The sequence below is a fragment of the Azolla caroliniana genome, unplaced genomic scaffold (assembly GCF_043228905.1).
Source record: "Azolla caroliniana isolate FFs.n. ecotype wild unplaced genomic scaffold, voAzoCaro1.0.p SCAF_1, whole genome shotgun sequence".
NCBI lineage: Eukaryota > Viridiplantae > Streptophyta > Polypodiopsida > Salviniales > Salviniaceae > Azolla > Azolla caroliniana.
The window spans coordinates 36,914,075-36,932,660 of record NW_028230436.1 but is presented as its reverse complement, the minus strand read 5'-3'; the positions used below and the strand labels follow the sequence as shown (position 1 = coordinate 36,932,660).

Genomic DNA, 18,586 nt, shown 5'->3' with positions numbered 1-18,586 from the left:
ACTACCCGGCTTCTCAAAGCCTCCGCAAAGTCCCCGCAGTCTTTCCGGATGTGGCCGACCTCGTCGCACCACATGCACCTATTTCCTGCCGGAGGCCGTCGGTCACGAGCCTGTTCGCCACCTTCCCTCCGAGCTTGGGCGATCTGGAGATCCTTTACCGCCCGTGTCAACTCCTCCAAAGTTGTCCCCCCGGACGAGCCTCTGACCACGCTGGTCGAAGCCGAACCAGTTTCGAGCCACTCTCGGGCCTCTTCCCGTCGCGCCTGCGGTATCAGTTCGAGATTCCTTGCTGCGACAGGATCCGCCCCGGTCGCCCCTGTATCAGCCCACTCCCACCGTTTGTCAAAACGGCCGCAGACTCTTTTTACCGCGGCCCAGTCAGCCGTCAGCCCGTCTTCGGTTTCTAGTAAGGAGCCCACTTGCTCCTGATCCCGTGCGTCAACCGATTTGACAAACAGTAGGACACGACTTGTGTCCAGAACGGTCCGATCGAGTGCCGAAAGGCGCGCAAAGCGTTCCTCAAACTCTTGGAGGAGTACCGACGCATTTCTTCCTTTGTTGGGGGACTCCACTCACTCCATGAAGCCCCGCTTCGAAAATCGAAGCGCGTCATCCAGCCCGTATTTCTCAAGGAGCCGTCCTTCGAACTCCTCCCAGGTCCGGCTCTCCGCCCGGACCTCGAGCACCTCCGCATGGATGCTCGACATCGCCACTCGAGGGAATCCGGCAAGACGCCTCTCCTCCGGAATATCCCTCATCAACCTCTCCGCCCGGTAGGACGCCAAATAACTCGTGGCATCCTTTCCACTGAACCGGCCGATCGTACCGACGATCTCCTCAATAGCCCTATCAAGGGCGCCGGTGCCCTCACACGCGCTCACTATCCGGTCCACAGCCGAAGCCATGGCCTCTGCAAGATCCAACCCCCTCATCTTCTGTTCCTCTGCCGCCTATTTCACGTCGGGTTCACCAAATATGTCACGTTGCTACGCGCGTGCGTGGAGAAACGAGGCGGGACCACCGGGGTCTTGAACCGAAGAGCAGGTGATAGGAGGGGAAAGAGAAAGAGAGAGAGACGACCGGTCACGTATGAGCAAAGAAACACAGGGACATGGCCCGTCAACGCAGAGAACATGAATGGACACAGAGACAGAGAGACACGAAAGTTTGTATATTAACGAATAACAAATACACAACAGAGCGCGTGAGCGGTTACAACCAACCAGGCCGGTGAACAGATGTCGATGCCTATTCGTCTGCGCACGAAAGGGGATAGGATGGAGGTGCTGCCGGAAGCACACGGGCGTTCCTCGAAGCAGCGCGAGCCTCCCGAAAACTTGCAGAGAAGAGCGATAGATAACAAACAGAGGAGAAGCGTTCGGTTACGGTCCGACATCACTTCGTCCTCCTCAACGCGCGATCCCTTCTCCCTGCGTCTCCCTTTCCTTTATTTCGTCAAGAAGGGAGCCGTCTCCCTCATTTACTTCCTACCTACCGAATCTAACTACCCCGGATATACCTATGTACCTAATTCCCTATTATATACATTAAGGGCGCGCACGCGTGAAGAGCCGGTTCATGTGCGCTATGCACCGATTGCGCTAAGGGACGGTTTTCTTCACGACAATGCCACACAGAAGACAATAACGACTTGTCCCGCTTGAAAGCAAGTAATGGCATCTAGTTCTAGACCGACAATAGATTGGTTTCGATCCAAACAAAGCATAAAAATCGAGGTTTAAAGATTCCGGGTATTCATGAGGTGGGTCTCTTCGCCTATGTAGGTCGTCGATACACACTTTTGTAATGAGGTGTCCTGCCGTGATACTAATCTGTCAGGAGGTTCCGCCGGTGCCTGAGCCGAAATAACTCTATGAGACCATGAGAGAGAGAGAGAGAGAGAGAGAGAGAGAGGAAAGTGTTCATTTGTTGGTTTATCCCTGATCTCTCTTCCTACCCACAACTTCATCCTATTCTGAGAAGAAAGGTTCTTTCTGGATTTCTGCGGGCAATCTAATCTGTCTGGGAGGATTCTTTCTTGGATACTATCAACGACATCAACGATGCTAATTAGCTTGGCCAATACTGTTTCATCATTCACAGCCTTTGGATTAACTGCTAAATCAATCTCATTTTCATCTAGATTCGGGATCAAGAAGTCATCTAGCAAACTGTTAAGTCCTGGTATGTTCTTCTCTTCAATATTATACTTTTTTATTTTTTTACTTTAATTCTCGTGGGCATTTTTTTAAGGTTTTCATGTGGTCAGTCTTTTTCTGTGAATTTTGTTGTACTTAAATCAAAATTTCATGTGCTATCTCATTGGCTGTCTGCATTGTCATGTTATAAAGCGCTATTGTTTCTTGTTATATGTGTTCATATTGAACAAGAATTCTTCTATTTTCTATCAAAATTCATGTGTTAGGTTATCACACTACTTGTTTACATAGAAATGCTATAAGTACTGTTGTCACTTGATATATGTGTCTATATTAAACATGATTTCTTCTTTTTCCTTAAAATACTGTTTTCAACTGTTATATGCGTCTATATGCAACATGAATTTCTCTATTTCATGTGACGTTACCTAATTAGTTGTATACACAGAATGCTATATTACACCTTTTTCACATGTTTCATGCTGTAAGACCCTGCTATATTCATCCAAGTCAAGGTGGTTTGACATCAAATACACTTTGTTGTATTAATCACCAAAATGTGCAAATGCCCAAGGACTTGGTTCCTATGTAAAATAAGGAAACATTCTGAAATTCCTGCAATTTTTTCCTTACTTCCCCAAATGCCTTCAGAAACCCCTGCTCAGGAAATAATATGGTCAACTCATCCCTCTTCACCTCAATAACATGTGCTATTTGAGAATCTATATGGTCAATTCGTCCTTTTTTCTTTCTTTGAGGTGTTGACTGAAGACATAGTGGCATTCGGAGAAGTAAAGAAGATCTTTGTGCTATTTTTGAGTTTTACCCTACAATATAAATAAAAGTCTTGTTTTTGGAACTGACTTGATTAAACACTTGTTTCTTGTCAATGATTGATTCATAACTGCGATAATGGATGTTTAAGTGACTCATAGGATCAAGTAATATATCTTTACCTTGGATCTGTATAACAGTGTGTGATGCAACACCATCACGCAGCAGGGATGAGACATCATTTACTATGGACAAATCTGTTGAGAGGTCCCAAGCAGATAAATTAGTCGATCTAATGTCATTTGAAAAGCTATGTGATGAGTTTGAGGGTGTAAGTAATCCATCTGTGGAGGCAACTGTACGCCAGCTGGTGAGAGATATTCTTGCAATGAGAGAAGGAAATCGTGCGCTCGGAACCTTTGCTATTTCAGTCAAGTACAAGGTATGTCAAACACAAAAACCGTTCTTAAGACTTCAACTTGTGTCAATTACAAAAAGCTTTCTTAGACTTTAGCTTCTGTCAAACACTTGCTTAAACCTTTTACCTTTTGTGGATTGGATTATCACACCAAAGATATGTCTGTTGTGTTTTAGGATCCCTTGCGTTCATTCACAGGTAGAGAAAAGTATAAAAGAGTCACATGGATAAGAGATAGCCTCGATAACCCTTCAGTGGTGAGTTCAAGACTTGACCACATCATATATTCTGCACTTAAATAAATTTTATTCAGGGTCAACAGTCAAGATTAACATTCTTCTAGATTGATTTGATTCATGAAAAGTCTACATAAACCACAGGTGGGCTTTGCATCAGGCAGTGCAGGAGATGGCGATGAAATCAGCAAGCGAGTTAAATGTTAAATGGGTTCTAAGAGGAAGACCAAAGTTTGCAAGTTTTGGGGACTTTTCCATGGTAATTAATAGTACATTTACTCTCAATCAAGTCAATGGGGTGGTTATGGAGCATGTAGAAGAGTGGGATCTATCAAGATCATCTCTCTTGGCCAAATTGTATTTCTGGATTTCAAGACTTGCTTATTCTGCCTCGGAAAATGGAAAAGATGCATTTGGAACAATTATCAAGGGAATTGATGATAAAGTGTTTGAGTTGACAAAAAGTGAAGACAGTGAGACTATATATAGAGACCCAAAGGACCCTACCAAGGTAAGTGAGTACAATTTGTGTGGTACTAAAGAAAACAAACGATGCATTTTTCAATTGAGACATTGAAGGCCTTATAAAGGTTTTTTGTTTTTGTTTCGCAGTTTTACCAGATTGAGAACAATCCACAGAGAGATTTGTACCAAATTGGTCTCTTTGTTGCCTTAATATATCTTGTTGTGCAATTTTTGAAGGAAATCCTTTAAATTATCATTTGAAGGGTTGGTTTTTGTATCGAAGGGTATTAACCCAACCTTTTAATCCCATCCTTTATCCAAGAAGTTTAGTGCTTGAAGTATGAGTACATCCATGTCCTGCTGTGATGCAAGACTTATTTGTAAATGTTTCTGTTTGCTCTTAGCACATTTATTCAGGAGCAAAAGAATGTGTGAATAGAATAAGTGCTCACATTTGTTGATAGCCATAGTAGGATACAATTATAGCTATCACTTTGTGTAAAGTTGGAACGATTTGAGGTTAAATTAGACAAACTAATCAAGTAATGGTTTGTGATTATAATCATGGAATGAGATTTGAAGTGTTGTGAGCGATACTAGCGTCTTTCACACTAGTCAAGTGGATTACCAAGTGTTGTGGAGCATTGGGAAATATTGTGAAGCATTTCCTTGTGCAAAAAATGAACTTTTCACAATCCTTAGTGCTAGAATGGTTGCATTCTGAAAACTGTTCAATATGCCAACAGTTTTCAGAATGTTCATGATTAGTCTAAGGTAAATTTTCAGCTGATGTAATTTAAGCAAGTATAACTACCTAATTCTTTTGTCATGTTGCTATGTTTGCCGAATGTAGAAGTGTAATGTGATCCAATCCATGTGAAATGAAAAGTTATGTTATAAATGATGGAACAAAAAACTTGTTCATAGTTATACCTTGTTTGCATGAGTACTATCTTGATAACACTACTGGAAATTCAAATGACCGAAAATAGATGAAATTCTTACAAGAAAAAGAATGAGCAACATGTAAAGCAACGATCAAAGAGTTTGAATGCCTTGTGTTATTCTGCTATTAGTTGAATAGGTGTTGTTTAGCTATGCATTTGGTTTGCTTTTGTGATAACGAATAGTCCTGGCCATTTGTACCAATATTCTTGTGATTTGAGGCGTAGGTCAGGCACATATATGCTTGTGGGAAATCAGCTGGTATTTCCAATTGTCTGAATATCATGGCTAAAGTCACAATTATGCACCACAACAACAAGAATGACATTGTGTTGGTCATGTCTAACATCAACATAATGAACATTAAGAAGCTATTCATCATAGCATTGTTGCATCTTTAACGTCAACAACGATTTATGTTCAGTTGTTCACTCTAAACGAGAGCTTAGCTACAAGGCACAAACTCTAGCTCTGATCCCACCAGGCTAGGACAAGTAGGAGTTGTATGTCTCGTGTGTATGTTGCGAGCAATGGTAGCATGCCAACGATGCCATATCAACATGAATGTTGATCCAATGGTGAGCGTGTGTATTGCAAGCAATGATCGCGTGTCACATGGGCTCGAACGGTTAATAGGGTAAGCTGAGGTTATACAGAAAGCGGGACACAATAGGAGAGGCTTTAAACTCAATCCATCGGTGGATGGGTTATGATCCATCCATGGATGTGATGATAATACATACATATATGTATCATCTACATGTACGAATCATGGCTTCTAAAGAGCGCATTTTTACATGAAATGTTTTCTTCGTAAGTTCTACTCTCTGTACAAACTTTGGAGAAGATGCCAAGGAAAGGAAAACATCAGACTGCCTATGGCGACCTGGACGACTACGATGATGGCTTCGATGATGACTACTACTACGACGATGATAATCATGGAGAAGACGAGGAAGAACAAAGTAGCTTTGCCTCTAATGCCAACCCTACTGGTCAGTTCTCCATCTTTCTATTCGCAAATTCTACACATTATTCTTTTGCAAATTGTGTTCATTTCTTTTGGAAAATGTGATCTTTCTTTGAGAACTTTGCCCATTATTCGCCACCTGTGCTCTTTCTTTGGAAATTGTGCTCATTCCTTTGCAAATTGTGGAGTCCATATGTTGTCTGTCTGTACTTCAGATAACCACGAAGATTCTCATTGCTATGACATACGTGAATCTCTCAGATATCATTCTTCAGATCAATGTTAAAGAAATGTTATTTATTTCACAGTAGTCTAGGTGGAGACACAAGCTCCCTATGGATTCGTTAGATAATGGTTTGCATCATTCAGTATAATGTTAGGACAACAACCTCGTCATATTTCCTTGGATATGGAAATACGTATTCCCCATCAAATAGGTAGTTTGTGGTTGTATCATCAATAATCGTTTGCATCAGCTAGTATATTAGAATATGAACATTGATATGTTTTCTGTGGACGTGGAGACATGATTTCGCTATGGATTTTGCATCCATGAGTTGTAATGTTTGAAGATTGACCTTGCCGTCTTCTTTGGATGTGGAGTTAAGAGCTACTTATGGAGTAGCTAGATAATGGTTGGCATCAACGAATATAATGTTAGAATATAGACCTTATTATGCTTCTCAAGGATGTGGAGACAAGAGTTCTCTTCGAACTATCTAGATAATAGTTCTCATCAGTGAGTATAACATTAGAATAGACCATTCTATGTCTCCAAAGTTGTTGCATTTAACCCTATTCGTGAATATTGAAACAAAGAGACCTTGCTAGGTTTCCTAGGATATTTAGACACGTTTTCCTTATCGATTCTAGATTATAGTATGCATCAGCAAGTATAATATTAGAAGATAAACCCTGTTATCTGTCCTTAGATGTGGAATCAAGAGTTCTCTGTTGATTAGCTTGGTGATGGTTGGGTTCAGTGAATGTCTACACATTCTTGGATGTAGAGATGAGTCATCTTTGTATTAGCTAGATAATGGTTTGCATCAACAATAGACCATTTTAAGTTTCCAAGGTTATTGCATAGTACCTGTAGACATTGAAACAAAGATTCATCCATGGATTAACTTTCCATCATTAAGTTTCACATTATAATATGAACCTTATGATGTTTTCTAAGTTAGAAAAAGATGCCTAATTTCTACATTTCATGGATGTGTGGATATGGGTTCTCTATGCATTAGTTAGATAATGGTTTGCATAATTGAGAATAATGCTAGATGTGAAGCTTGGTATGTTTCCCTACCTGTACATTCCTGTTTTAGCAACGTTTCATTGTCTCTCATTTGATTTAACTATTTTTAGTCTTAGAACAGAGTATACAAAGGTATTAAAAAAGCCCAGGTTCCCATGTGTTTGGCTGATATTAAGATTCACGTTCTCCTTCATTTTAATGGTTTAGAATTCTAAAATTTATTAGAAAAAACATCATCTCGCATTTGTTTTATATCAATAAATTTACCAGGCTCATTTTCTGTAAAGCTATGAAATCTGTAAAAACATGGACTTTCATGTCTCTAAGGATTTTCAGAGAATTACCCAATAGAAACCTTTCTTTTTAGGCTAAAAATGCGACTTTCTATTTAACTTTATTCCTCAATTGTGCATCCCATCTTTTTTGGCATTTCTGACCAGATTTACTATTTGTCTTTCATAAAGTTATTGCATCTTTGTAGTATATGATGTTAACATCACACTCCATGTGCTGGCATTTGTTTGTGCATTTATTATACTTAAAAAATATGCTTTGATTTCCTTTGATGTTTACAGTGAAAGTACCATCAAAGAGTACACTACCATCAAAGAGTACAATACCATCAAGGAGTTCAGTTCACCTGAAGGAATCAAAAGCTAAAGCTTCTGAGGAACTTGCTATTGAAGATAAACAGGACATAGATTCTCAAACTATTGAGAAGCTAAAATCAATAGGGTTTCATAGAGATAGAGAGCACAAGAAAACGACAGGAGTTCCATTGGATTCATATCAGCCAGAGAGTTGGATGCTTGAGGCATTCAATCAAGAGACGAAACAGCTTCTGCATTTAGCCATTGTGAGTTATCAATAAAGGCTCAAACATTATCAATGATGCAATTTACTCCCATTTCCAAATGTACAACTGATTCTAGGATCTGAAATATCTGGTATAGGTTGGACATGTTGATGCAGGTAAATCAACATTGATGGGAAGAATTCTTCATATTCTTGGTGTTGTGTCACAAAAAGAAATGCACAAATACGAGAAGGAAGCAAAGCAATCGGTATGGAATCATGATTCTTTTTTTATATTTTTGCTTTGCCCCGTGAAACACTTGTTATGGATGTTTCACATCAATGAAGGCAATTCTTCGAATATAGTTGGCTTATCATGTATGGAACAGGGAAAAGGATCATTCTCGTATGCTTGGGTGCTTGATGAGAGCTCAGAAGAAAGGGCAAGAGGGATAACAATGACTGTTGCAGTGTCATATTTTGAAACGCCTAAATTTCGAGTCATTCTACTTGATTCTCCTGGACACAGAGATTTTGTTCCAAATATGATATCTGGTGCTTCACAAGCAGATGCTGCAGTTCTAGTGGTGGATGCCACAACTGGAGCTTTCGAAGCAGGAATGGAGGGGGAAGGAGGAGGAGAAGGTCAGACCAGAGAACACATGCAGCTTGTGCGAAGTTTTGGGATAGAGCAAATTATAGTAGCAGTGAACAAAATGGATGCTGTAGATTACTCTCAGAATAGGTTTGAGTACATCAAAGAAACATTGCATCCATTCTTACGACAGTGTGGATATAAGGATTCTGGGGTTAAATGGATTCCTTTAAGTGCAATGGAAAACCAAAATTTGGTGGCATCACCGTCACATGAGCTGCTGAAGGCATGGTTGGAACTTGACTCTTTAGGTTTTGAATGTTTAATGACTAACATGCTTAATGACAATAACGTTTTCTTATTACCTTATTAAATCATAGCGTCGCTATAACTTAGGATAATATTTCTAGTAACCTGGCCTAGTGAGTTTAGGCCCTGACATAGGTAGGGAATGCAATTCCCCTGCACTAAAGTATTAAGTTTAAAGAGGAGAAAGTATAAAATTTAAAGATCTTCAATATTTAATTGCAGGTTCTCAGGTCCCAGTCTTCTAGAGTTGATTGATTCATTTGAAGCACCAATCAGGAATTTTGCAAAGCCTTTCCGTATGCCTATTGCGGAAACACTAAAATCGCGCACGTTGGGTCAAACTGCTGTTAGTGGAAAACTTGAAGGTGGAGCAATTAGAATTGGTTCAAAGGTATGTGGTTTACATGTAAAGGAATAGATAAACTAAAAGGGCCTAAAATATCTCTGTTAGATTAATTAAGCTATGTTGATGGTTTAGGTCCTAGTAATGCCTGCTAGTTTACCAGCAACTGTGAAGGCTATTGAGCAAAATGGAAAACCTTACATATGTGCTAGAGCTGGAGATAATGTTGACATTGGGCTTGGAGGAGTTGATCCAGGATGCTTATTTCAAGGCGGAGTATTGTGCCATCCAGATTACCCTGTTCCAGAAGCTCGCAGTCTTGAGTTGAAAGTGATTCTTCTAGAAACTTCTGGTCCTCTTCTTCGTGGCTCACAAGTGTGTGCTTACTCTACCGTTTAGTTATATCTATCTAGGATGCCTGTGGTAGGTATATTCACTGAATCCGTATGTTTTTTTGCAAGGTGGTTCTTCATTGCCACCATGCCAAGGAACCTGCTAAGATTACACAACTGGTGTCATTGCTTGATCAGAAGGGGCAAGTTATGCCGAACAAGAAACCTCGTTGTCTACTTGCGAATCAACGTGCTATCATTGAGGTAGGAGCTATAGGTGAAACATTATTTTTGTTGTGTACGAATAATCGGTAGCACATGTGTGAATATTGTGCATGAGAAGTCAGAATAGAGGATCTAGACACTAAAATCTTTCATAGCCAGTGTACGTTGCATTATTATTGTTACATAATAAAACAAACCACTACCTAGAAAAGAAGACCTACCCACTTCCAAAGGAGATTTGTGTTGGTGCAATTATTGATATTTAAGACTTCTTTGGTTGAGTCTATCAAGCCACCTTATACAAGCTGTTTGTGTATTCACGTCAAGGCATGTCACCTACTTGTCTGATGTCTATTCTGTTCTTGATTGCGCAGGTCACACCTGAGCGTGGAATATGCGTTGAAGAGTATTTAAGATATAAGGGATTAGGGAGAGCGACACTACGGGATCGAGGAAAGACATTGGCAGTAGGAATAGTAACAAAAATAATTGGATACGGATAAAAGTTTTGTCGATTTTTCTAGCAATGCCATTTGTAACGAGAACTAGGTTAATGTTAAAGAGCTCTCCACATTTACATAAGTTGTTAATCTTTCTCCATTTGAATTAGATGTTGGATGCCGTAATTTAAATGAAATGTTGATTGTGTCTATAATTACCTGTAAATGTGGCTTTGGTTATTATAATAAAGAGTAATGGTTCTCTACCATGGACCATCTCTAAATTACGACAACCATGGTGCACTTTTTATAGATACTTACATTTATTTATATGATATCTATTGATAAAAAGTTTGCGATAAGTTTGTCGAATCGTCAAACTGTTATATGTGGATTGGTAGGTTTGAAAAAATGATTAACAGTTGTTTTTATTTGCTTTCAATGGTATGGGAGTTGTTTAGGAGATTGTTATCGATTTACAAAATATCAAGAAAGAATTGATTGTGTTGGATTTTGTAGCTTTTGGCGAGGGGAATTTATTTGTTCGGAGGTCCATGTGTGAAATTTTATGTTTGGAATACGACGTGGCATAAAATCTGTTTGTTAGAATAAAAAACCTACGTGATAATAATATTAATGACGTAGTTGCCCAATTAAATCACATAGACATTCTATCTTATCCTTGGATTTGTGAATGTGTTCCTGAACTTCAGTCAATGAAAGGGTCACAAAGACATTCTTATTCTAGTCATGAGCATGGAAAGGTGCGAAATACGATGAATGTGAAACATGCTAAACCCTGAGACTAGCCATCAATCTTGTTATTCTGGTACGCAGCACCATTTTGAACCATTTGCAAACATAAAACACACATTTTTAACCCTGAAACCCACAAATATCTTGGCTTCCTGTCCTAACCGCGTATCAATCCCTCAACCCTATATGCGTAACAAACCCTAACCTTAAACCCTGACAAACCGCCGAAACGAATTGAACCATGGTTTAGCATGCAGAGAAGAGAATCACAGAAAGACCATATCTCCCTTGCTTTCATGGTGGGCTTTGACTTAATCAGGAGGAAAAAGAAGAGGAAGAAAAAAGCATGAGAGTTTTTTGTTCTGTCTTCCGTCAAAACCTGAACTCTCTCAGAAAGAGGTATGCTCATGTCTCATCCCTAGAAGAGGCACTTGGGAGAATCTTAAATGGCTCCGAAGAGGATATTCTTTCGTATTCTCTTCTATGTACAGCAACAAATCACATTCCTTCCTTGTGTTTGCTCAAATGTTTCTTCTCTCTTGTAGTCATCGCAGGTTTTGATCATCATGTGGAGCTTTGCGATAATGTGATTGAAATCTATGCAAGATTTGCCTGTTTTGAAGATGCTTGTGCCGTATTCCATGGAATCGTACATAAGAATGTAACATCCTGGAATGCCATTATTGCAATATGTATTAACCATGGCCACATACTTGATGTATTCTTGTTTTTCACACGAATGATTGAAAGAGGAGATGTTAAGCCTAACAAAATAACATTTATAAAGTTGCTAGCTGCAGCCTCACAGAATGCTTGTTTGATAGATTCAATGTTACTTCATTCTTTTATCGTGGAGCAAGATTTGGACTCAGATTTATTTGTGGGAAATGCATTGTTGAATTTGTATAATAAGTGTGGGAGTTTGACTGATACCGAGAGAGTGTTTTTATTGATGTCTGTTCGAGATGTTGTCTCATGGACAACTATGATCAATGCACATGATGATGATGATGATGATGATGGTAAGAGAGCTTTTCAGACATTCCGAGAAATGCAATCTAGTGGTGTGAAACCAAATTTTATCACTTTCATTAGTCTGCTTAATGTTTTCAAGGGTCCTGCTTCATTGGCTAAAGGCAAAGAGGTTCATGCATTAATACAAAGCAATGGTTTGGAATCTGATCGGGTTATAGGGAATTCACTTATAAGTATGTATGGGCGGTGTGGTTGTGTGGAGGAAGCAATGAGTGTATTTAACAAGATGCATGAACATGATATGGTTTCGTGGAACGCAATAGTTTCAGCATATGCACAACAAGGATATGGTAAGGATGCCATTGAAATGTTCAAGCGAGCATATAGCAAAGGTCTGAAGCCTAACAAAATAACTTTTGTTAGTGTTCTTGATGCCTATTCTAAGGAAAAGGCAGCAGATGAAGGCCGGTTGATACATGGTATGATTGTGGAAAATGCAATCAAATTGGATATCGTGATTGAGACTGCCCTCCTCAATATGTATGGGAAATATGGGAGTGTGATAGATGCAAAATGCATCTTTGAAAAGATGTTGGAGAAGAATGTGGTTTCATGGACAGCGATAATATCTTCATTTTCTCAGCATGGGTATCCTAGAGAGGCATTGGAGGTATTTGGTAAAATGATGATGTCCAAAGTAAGGCCGAACGAAGTAACGTATATCGCAGCCTTAGATGCTTGCACAGACCCAACATTTCAAAAGAAAGGAAGATTAATCCATTTCTCCATAGTTTGCTGTGAAGTGTCATTAGACACCATCATTGTGGGAAACACTCTTCTCAGTATGTACAACAATTGTGGCCAACTCGAAGATTCTATTGTATTATTTAAGAAATTGCGTGAGCCAGATGTAATTGCATGGACGGCTATGATCGGAGCATATACACAACATAATTATGGAAAAGATGCATTACTTTGCTTTGCAAAGATGTTAGAGTGTAGAGTTACACCTAATGCTATCACCTTTATAAGTGTTCTGGATGCATGTGCAGCCTTATCGGCTTTAGCTGATGGGAAGCTTGTACATTACTTTATCGTCCAGATGGGAATATTTTTAGACAGAGACATAGGAACTGCAATAGTCAACATGTATGGAAAATGTGGGAGCTTGAGAGAAGCATATATGATATTTCTTAGTGTTATTGATAAAGATATTGTCTTTTGGAATGTGATGCTGGCTGCATATGCGCAACAGGGATATGGCAAACAAGCTCTCCAGCTTTATCGTTCAATGGAGGCAGAGAAATTGATCCCAAACGCTTTCACCTTCGTTAGTCTTATCAATGCATGTAGCCATGCTGGTCTAGTTGAGTTAGGTCATCATTACTTTGAGTCTATGGAAGCAAAGTATCAGATTTGTCCTAGTATTGAGCACTATATTTGCATGGTTGATCTTCTTGGACGTGCTGGGCAGCTGGAGGCAGCAGAGAAATTTATCAAAGAGATGTCTATTCCACCAACTGGGATGGTGTGGATGAGCTACTTGAGTTCTTGCAAACTGCATAATGACCTTGAAAAGGGGAAATTAGCAGCCGAAAAACTTAGGAAAATAGAACCAAAGAATTTAGGTGCATATGTTGTTCTGTCAAACATCCATGCTGCAACAAGGAAACAAAGTTTCTCTACTGAAGGTGGAAAGGAGATATGGTTTGAGGAAGAACTTAATGGCGAAAACTTAAAAATCAAAATTGTCAGTAGTGACATGCTTTAGAAAGAAAAGAGGCTCTGGCATTGATAGATATTGTTGATGGAACTAGAAAGTTTGGCAAGATCAATTTGAAGAGTCCCTTGATGTTGAAGTCTTTTTATTTTTAACAAATTATAAACTCAAGTCAGTCACATGAGATCTAGGCGCGAAGAGATGCTGTCAAATTTGGTCTTTCTCATGACAGTCAAGCTTGGTTGTTCTAGAAGAGACATGAAAGCCTTCCCACAACGGTTCTCTGGTTCTCTGTTGCACCTCGGACGTGGTCTGGCTGGTTCTCAAGGTAAATGACATGTTCACACACCTATATGTATGTCTGACCGAGCAGACATAAATATAGGTAACTTCCAAAAAAGGGACAACACCTATATAGGAATGTATGTATATTTAAGAGAAATTGCAAGTGCATTTTCAAAATGATTGAAATCAACATTGGAGCTCCCACCCAATCACTTCAAAATCCAAGCTTAAATGGCATAAACTATATTTTTAGGTTATACATTAGCTTAACCTATCTAATATGGTCGGGTACAAAGCTTACTGTCCCTTACAATATCGACTATAATAGCGTCTATCTAATTAGTTTTAGCAGTTAAAGTAAAATGCCGGAACTGGTGTTAACTAAGCGTAGTTAAATAGCCCTGACATGTTAAAACCTTAAACCTCTAAGTGACTCAATGATGAAGATAACGTCTGAAACATATGGTTTAGAAATTTCAATAAAGACAGGCCTACTTCCGTAAATTCAATAAAGACAGGCCAGGCCTGCTTCGTGAGGTTGCCATTTCCGTCCATGCTTTCTTCTTCTTCCTCCTGCTCCTCCATCGAGATGATGACGATGAAGCTTTCTCTTTCTCCTTCTCCTTCTTCTTCTCCTCTCGAGAACACCCTCCTTCCACAGTCTGCTCGATTAGGATTTCCTTCTGCCTTATCTAATCACCTCCCCCTCCGCTCTCCTTCTTCTCTCTCCGACGTATCTCGACCTTCTAATGTGCAGCAGAGATCTCGTTCAGTGTCAAGCCAGAATGTAAGAAGTCCGAAGAATCCTACGTTGGTTGTACGCTCAGCATTTTCCATCTTCCCAAATCTCTTTACTCCCAACAAGAAGACGAAAGACAGAGAAGCTCTCAAAGTCAAGCTTTTGGAAGCCATTTCTCCTTTGGACCGTGGTGCTTCTGCTTCTTCTGATGAAATCTCTCGCGTAGAAGAGGTAAAAAAAATTCTTTAATTCTTAACTACCAACACAGTTCATTACTATCCATGCCTTTGGATGCGGAGAAAAATTTCCATATTTTTAACATTTTGAAGGAAAACAAATGGTTGAAAGAAAGAAATAAAACAAAGGTTTTCATCCATTGTTTCACCTATTTGAAGGAAAGGCACGGTTGAGAAAAATACACCAAACGGTCTTTCTCAGGCGTTTCTGTTAACATTTTGAAGAAAACAACACATGAATGACAAAAAGACATCAGGCACTATGTTCTGTTAGTATCTTCAAATAAAGATAGTTGGAAACAATGTTAAGGCTAGGTTTTATGCAACCGCTCTTTACTACGCTCTAAATGTGGAAAAGGTTTTGTTTCTTTTTTGCATTTTGAAGGAAAGAATGGTTGAAAAATGTTTCTACTGTTTAACAAGTTTATATGCAAATCATAGGTAACCTTTTCTCTCTTAACAATCAAACACCATTAGCAGGCAAAGTTTGTTCGTTGCATTAGCATTATGAAAGAAAAACATGAATGGAGGCAATTCTAAGATTAAGGTTTTATCAAGGAAAACATTGTTGAAAATCTTTTTAGCAACATTTTGGCATGTTGAAAACAATAATAAGCCTCGTTTAGGCTGCTAGCAATTGTCTAGCTTCTGCTTTTAGTTTTTTTTCGCACTCGAACTGTTGTGATGAACCGGTGCATATGGCCAGAGAACCAACCTTTGGTTCGAAATTGATTCAGCCGTCCCTTATGTCATGTTCATGCCTTGCATTCCAATGATCACTGCGCTTCACTTGGCTCCAGAGAGCAAGAAGGCCCAGATAGAACAACAATCTCAGTGACAAAATTTACCTCGCTAGACGGTTTTCTGCATTGGCAGATAAAACTCTTAAGGCTTTAAATCTCGATATTTATGTTCTTTATGTCAGTGAACAATTGGATTTAAAGTTTTATTACCTTCTAGTTTAAATAGAAGGAAGCTCATGGCATCAATTTATTAGTTCAAGCTTGATTTGGGTTGCATAATTCATTCTAACAACTCAAACACGTTTGCAGCTTGCACAGAACCTAGAAACTCTTAATCTTGTAAAAGAGACAGTCAAATCTCCTCTCATTAATGGGAAATGGGAGCTTCTTTACACAACCTCAGAGTCTGTTCTGAAAAAGCAGGTGAACAGTCTGTAAACTTAAAGCAAATGGTCGTTGCCTCTTCTCGATACATTTGTAAGCTTTCTTTGAGTCTGTGGTAAGCTATCTTTGAGTCTTCGATAAGCTATCTTTGATTCTTTGATAAGCGATATTAAACTGCTTTGACTCTTTGATAAGCTATATTGAGTTTTTGTCTTATGTGGACGATACAGAGGCCAAAACTTTTGAGGCCCAGTGGACCGATCTTCCAAGCTATCAATAATGATACTTTAAGAGCACAGAATATTGAGACATGGCCATTCTTCAACCAGGTATTCTAATCACTTGCATTTTATTGCTATCTTGAACATTGTCCACTTGTGTTTATGCACATTCAAATGATATGCATTTCCATTTGATATAGGTTACTGCAAATTTGAACCCCTTAACTGGCAGGAGAGTGGCTGTGAAATTCGATGTTTTCAAGATTGCTGGACTGGTAACACATTTTCTTGATTTATACTACCTGAGCGATTAAATAGGGAAGAATAACAGAGATGGTGCATGAACTTCTACTCATTTTTATTGGATTTCAGTGTGCAGAGACAACTAAATAAACTCATTTCAATATGATCATGATACAATAGAACGTGGGAAGAAACAAAATAACATGCATTACAAAGTAACTTGTGAGACTGTTACCATTCTCTCTCTCTCTCTCTCTCTCTATCAAACCATTGCCTCTTCAAACAAGGCTTTGGCCCTCATGTGCAAGGTCATAGAATACAAAGACCAATGGGGTTTGGAACTCTTCACGAAAGAAATCCAGAGACCTAGAGAGAAGGTGTTGAAGGACAGCAATACAATCATGACTTTCTTTAGCTCCAGCACTCCTGCATGTGCAATGAATCAGTCAAGGACTACACAATTGACATCTTGACCAAAACACTCAAAAGGGGTTACAAATAGATCTGGCAATAACAATGTGCCATGCTGTAGGCCACAAGTATTTGGACCACCACAACGTCATGTTGTGTTTATGTTGAGTAAGAGGCAATCCACAACAAAATTCATGGATACACTTGGCCATTTCCTGTCTAGAAAGCAAAAAGGTTGCTACAATCCAGGATAACGAACTCTGTCATAGTTACAGGTCTTACAAGGCACATAGTCTAGCACATCCTAGTCCATACATGAACTCCAGTAGTAGAGCTTAAACAAATCTGTAGTTTTCCTTGTCATGCTCTCTTCAAAAAACATATATTCTTCATACTCCCAGAGAATGAAACTGTCATATATCTGTTTATGTGTATATTATGTATCTAATCGATGCATTTGAAGCTATATGAGTGTTTTCTTTGCAGATAAGTATCAAGGCTCCTGAACGTGCACGAGGGGAATTAGAAATAACTTACTTGGATGAAGAATTGAGGTATCTTTTGAACTAAATATTCTTTCTTCAAGAAAATAACATAAATAATTACAATGTAGATGCTGTCACATAGTTAGGATTTTATCATTCTCGTGGAGCTCAAATATGACCTATGACCATAGGGAGACATACAAAAGTTAATGTGCATTTGTATTTCCATACGTTCTCATGTGTCATATTCCCAACGTTTTGTTTTGTACATAAAGCAAAACGTTGGGAATATGATACATGTAAAGCAAAACATTAGAGGAGAGAGAGAGAGAGCACTGACAGATGCAATAGCACAGTTAGTAAGATTGTCCATCAGAGAGCAGGTCACCCAATTAACCCCTATATTCTGCAGTGGCTACTAGTAAATTAGGGGAAAATATAGGTTAAAGATGTCTGAAGAATTGAGCTTTGAACACAAGCACTTGTGTTCGTAGTTCAATTGCTTACCAGTAGGGTAAGTTTATTATAGAGAGAGAGAGAGAGAGAGAGGATGCTTACTAATTACAAGGGTAAATTTAATTATTACTTGCAGAATTTCAAGGGGAGACAAGGGCAATCTCTTTATATTGAAGATGATCGATCCCCTATATAGAGTGCCTACATAGGCAAATCCTATCATCTGTATTTTTATTTCTTGTAGACAGTTTCAATAATAAATTCCCTCAAATTACCATGTTAAAGCTGGTGTCAGAAGTATCTTAAGAAGTATAATCTCAAGACTTCCTTCTGGCATCCGGTTGGTTTACTTTGTATGTGATGTTGTGGCTATGCAAGGAATTGTTTTCAATAACCACTTCAAATTATTATAGCTAGTGAAACTTGTCACCTGTTACCTGACTATTGATAGGTATTGTTCTCATTTGAATTTTGTTTTAGCTTGCGAAACTTGTCACCTGTTACCCGACTATAGATATGTTTTGTTCTCATTTGAATTTTGTTTTATCTCTGTAAAAGTCAAGTTTTATCAGGATTGTTCAAATTCAACTTGTGATCCAATTCATATGTTTTGTTTCCATTGAATTTATATTTTTATCTCAGTATGAAGCAAGTTTATGTTTTGTTTT

General features: G+C 38.9%; 4 protein-coding genes and 1 long non-coding RNA gene across 5 annotated transcripts; 4 read left to right on the top strand and 1 right to left on the bottom strand.

Moving 5' to 3' along the window:
* Positions 1-1,901: 1,901 nt before the first annotated feature.
* Positions 1,902-4,612, top strand: LOC147870321 (uncharacterized). The gene is made up of 5 exons (XM_087338875.1): positions 1,902-2,184; positions 3,134-3,375; positions 3,528-3,608; positions 3,748-4,098; positions 4,200-4,612. The coding sequence occupies exons 1-5, from the start codon at positions 2,064-2,066 to the stop codon at positions 4,299-4,301; spliced, it is 897 nt and encodes a 298-aa protein (XP_087195001.1). The 5' UTR covers positions 1,902-2,063; the 3' UTR covers positions 4,302-4,612.
* A 1,169-nt stretch (positions 4,613-5,781) lies between these two features.
* On the top strand, positions 5,782-10,406 carry LOC147870320 (uncharacterized). The gene is made up of 8 exons (XM_087338867.1): positions 5,782-5,992; positions 7,801-8,081; positions 8,179-8,289; positions 8,410-8,906; positions 9,147-9,315; positions 9,403-9,642; positions 9,729-9,863; positions 10,199-10,406. Exons 1-8 carry the CDS (start codon positions 5,845-5,847, stop codon positions 10,325-10,327), a joined length of 1,710 nt encoding a protein of 569 aa, XP_087194993.1. The 5' UTR covers positions 5,782-5,844; the 3' UTR covers positions 10,328-10,406.
* A 662-nt stretch (positions 10,407-11,068) lies between these two features.
* LOC147870319 (pentatricopeptide repeat-containing protein At2g33680-like) lies at positions 11,069-14,030 on the top strand. The gene has a single exon (XM_087338859.1). It carries the CDS (start codon positions 11,367-11,369, stop codon positions 13,764-13,766), a length of 2,400 nt encoding a protein of 799 aa, XP_087194985.1. The 5' UTR covers positions 11,069-11,366; the 3' UTR covers positions 13,767-14,030.
* Positions 14,031-14,507: 477 nt separating this feature from the next.
* Positions 14,508-18,202, top strand: LOC147870318 (putative plastid-lipid-associated protein 4, chloroplastic). The gene is made up of 6 exons (XM_087338842.1): positions 14,508-14,970; positions 16,028-16,141; positions 16,333-16,431; positions 16,524-16,598; positions 17,464-17,531; positions 18,055-18,202. The coding sequence occupies exons 1-6, from the start codon at positions 14,554-14,556 to the stop codon at positions 18,125-18,127; spliced, it is 846 nt and encodes a 281-aa protein (XP_087194968.1). The 5' UTR covers positions 14,508-14,553; the 3' UTR covers positions 18,128-18,202.
* Positions 18,203-18,225: 23 nt separating this feature from the next.
* On the bottom strand, positions 18,226-18,518 carry LOC147870317 (uncharacterized). The gene is made up of 2 exons (XR_015532263.1): positions 18,423-18,518; positions 18,226-18,355 (listed from the first exon to the last, which is right to left on the bottom strand). It is a non-coding gene; the product is annotated as an uncharacterized LOC147870317 (long non-coding RNA).
* Between the last annotated feature and the right edge of the window lie 68 nt (positions 18,519-18,586).

Excerpts from the sequence above, each read along its gene's own strand:
- LOC147870321 (XM_087338875.1), top strand. The coding sequence starts at position 2,064 with ATGCTAATTAGCTTGGCCAATACTGTTTCATCATTCACAGCCTTTGGA. Across the intron at positions 2,185-3,133 it reads TAGCAAACTGTTAAGTCCTG|TGTGTGATGCAACACCATCA; the intron begins GTATGTTCTTCT and ends TCTGTATAACAG. Across the intron at positions 3,609-3,747 it reads GCCTCGATAACCCTTCAGTG|GCAGTGCAGGAGATGGCGAT; the intron begins GTGAGTTCAAGA and ends GCTTTGCATCAG.
- LOC147870320 (XM_087338867.1), top strand. The coding sequence starts at position 5,845 with ATGCCAAGGAAAGGAAAACATCAGACTGCCTATGGCGACCTGGACGAC. Across the intron at positions 8,082-8,178 it reads AGCTTCTGCATTTAGCCATT|GTTGGACATGTTGATGCAGG; the intron begins GTGAGTTATCAA and ends TATCTGGTATAG. Across the intron at positions 8,290-8,409 it reads AGAAGGAAGCAAAGCAATCG|GGAAAAGGATCATTCTCGTA; the intron begins GTATGGAATCAT and ends TGTATGGAACAG.
- LOC147870319 (XM_087338859.1), top strand. The coding sequence starts at position 11,367 with ATGAGAGTTTTTTGTTCTGTCTTCCGTCAAAACCTGAACTCTCTCAGA.
- LOC147870318 (XM_087338842.1), top strand. The coding sequence starts at position 14,554 with ATGCTTTCTTCTTCTTCCTCCTGCTCCTCCATCGAGATGATGACGATG. Across the intron at positions 16,599-17,463 it reads TTTTCAAGATTGCTGGACTG|ATAAGTATCAAGGCTCCTGA; the intron begins GTAACACATTTT and ends TTTTCTTTGCAG. Across the intron at positions 17,532-18,054 it reads TACTTGGATGAAGAATTGAG|AATTTCAAGGGGAGACAAGG; the intron begins GTATCTTTTGAA and ends TATTACTTGCAG.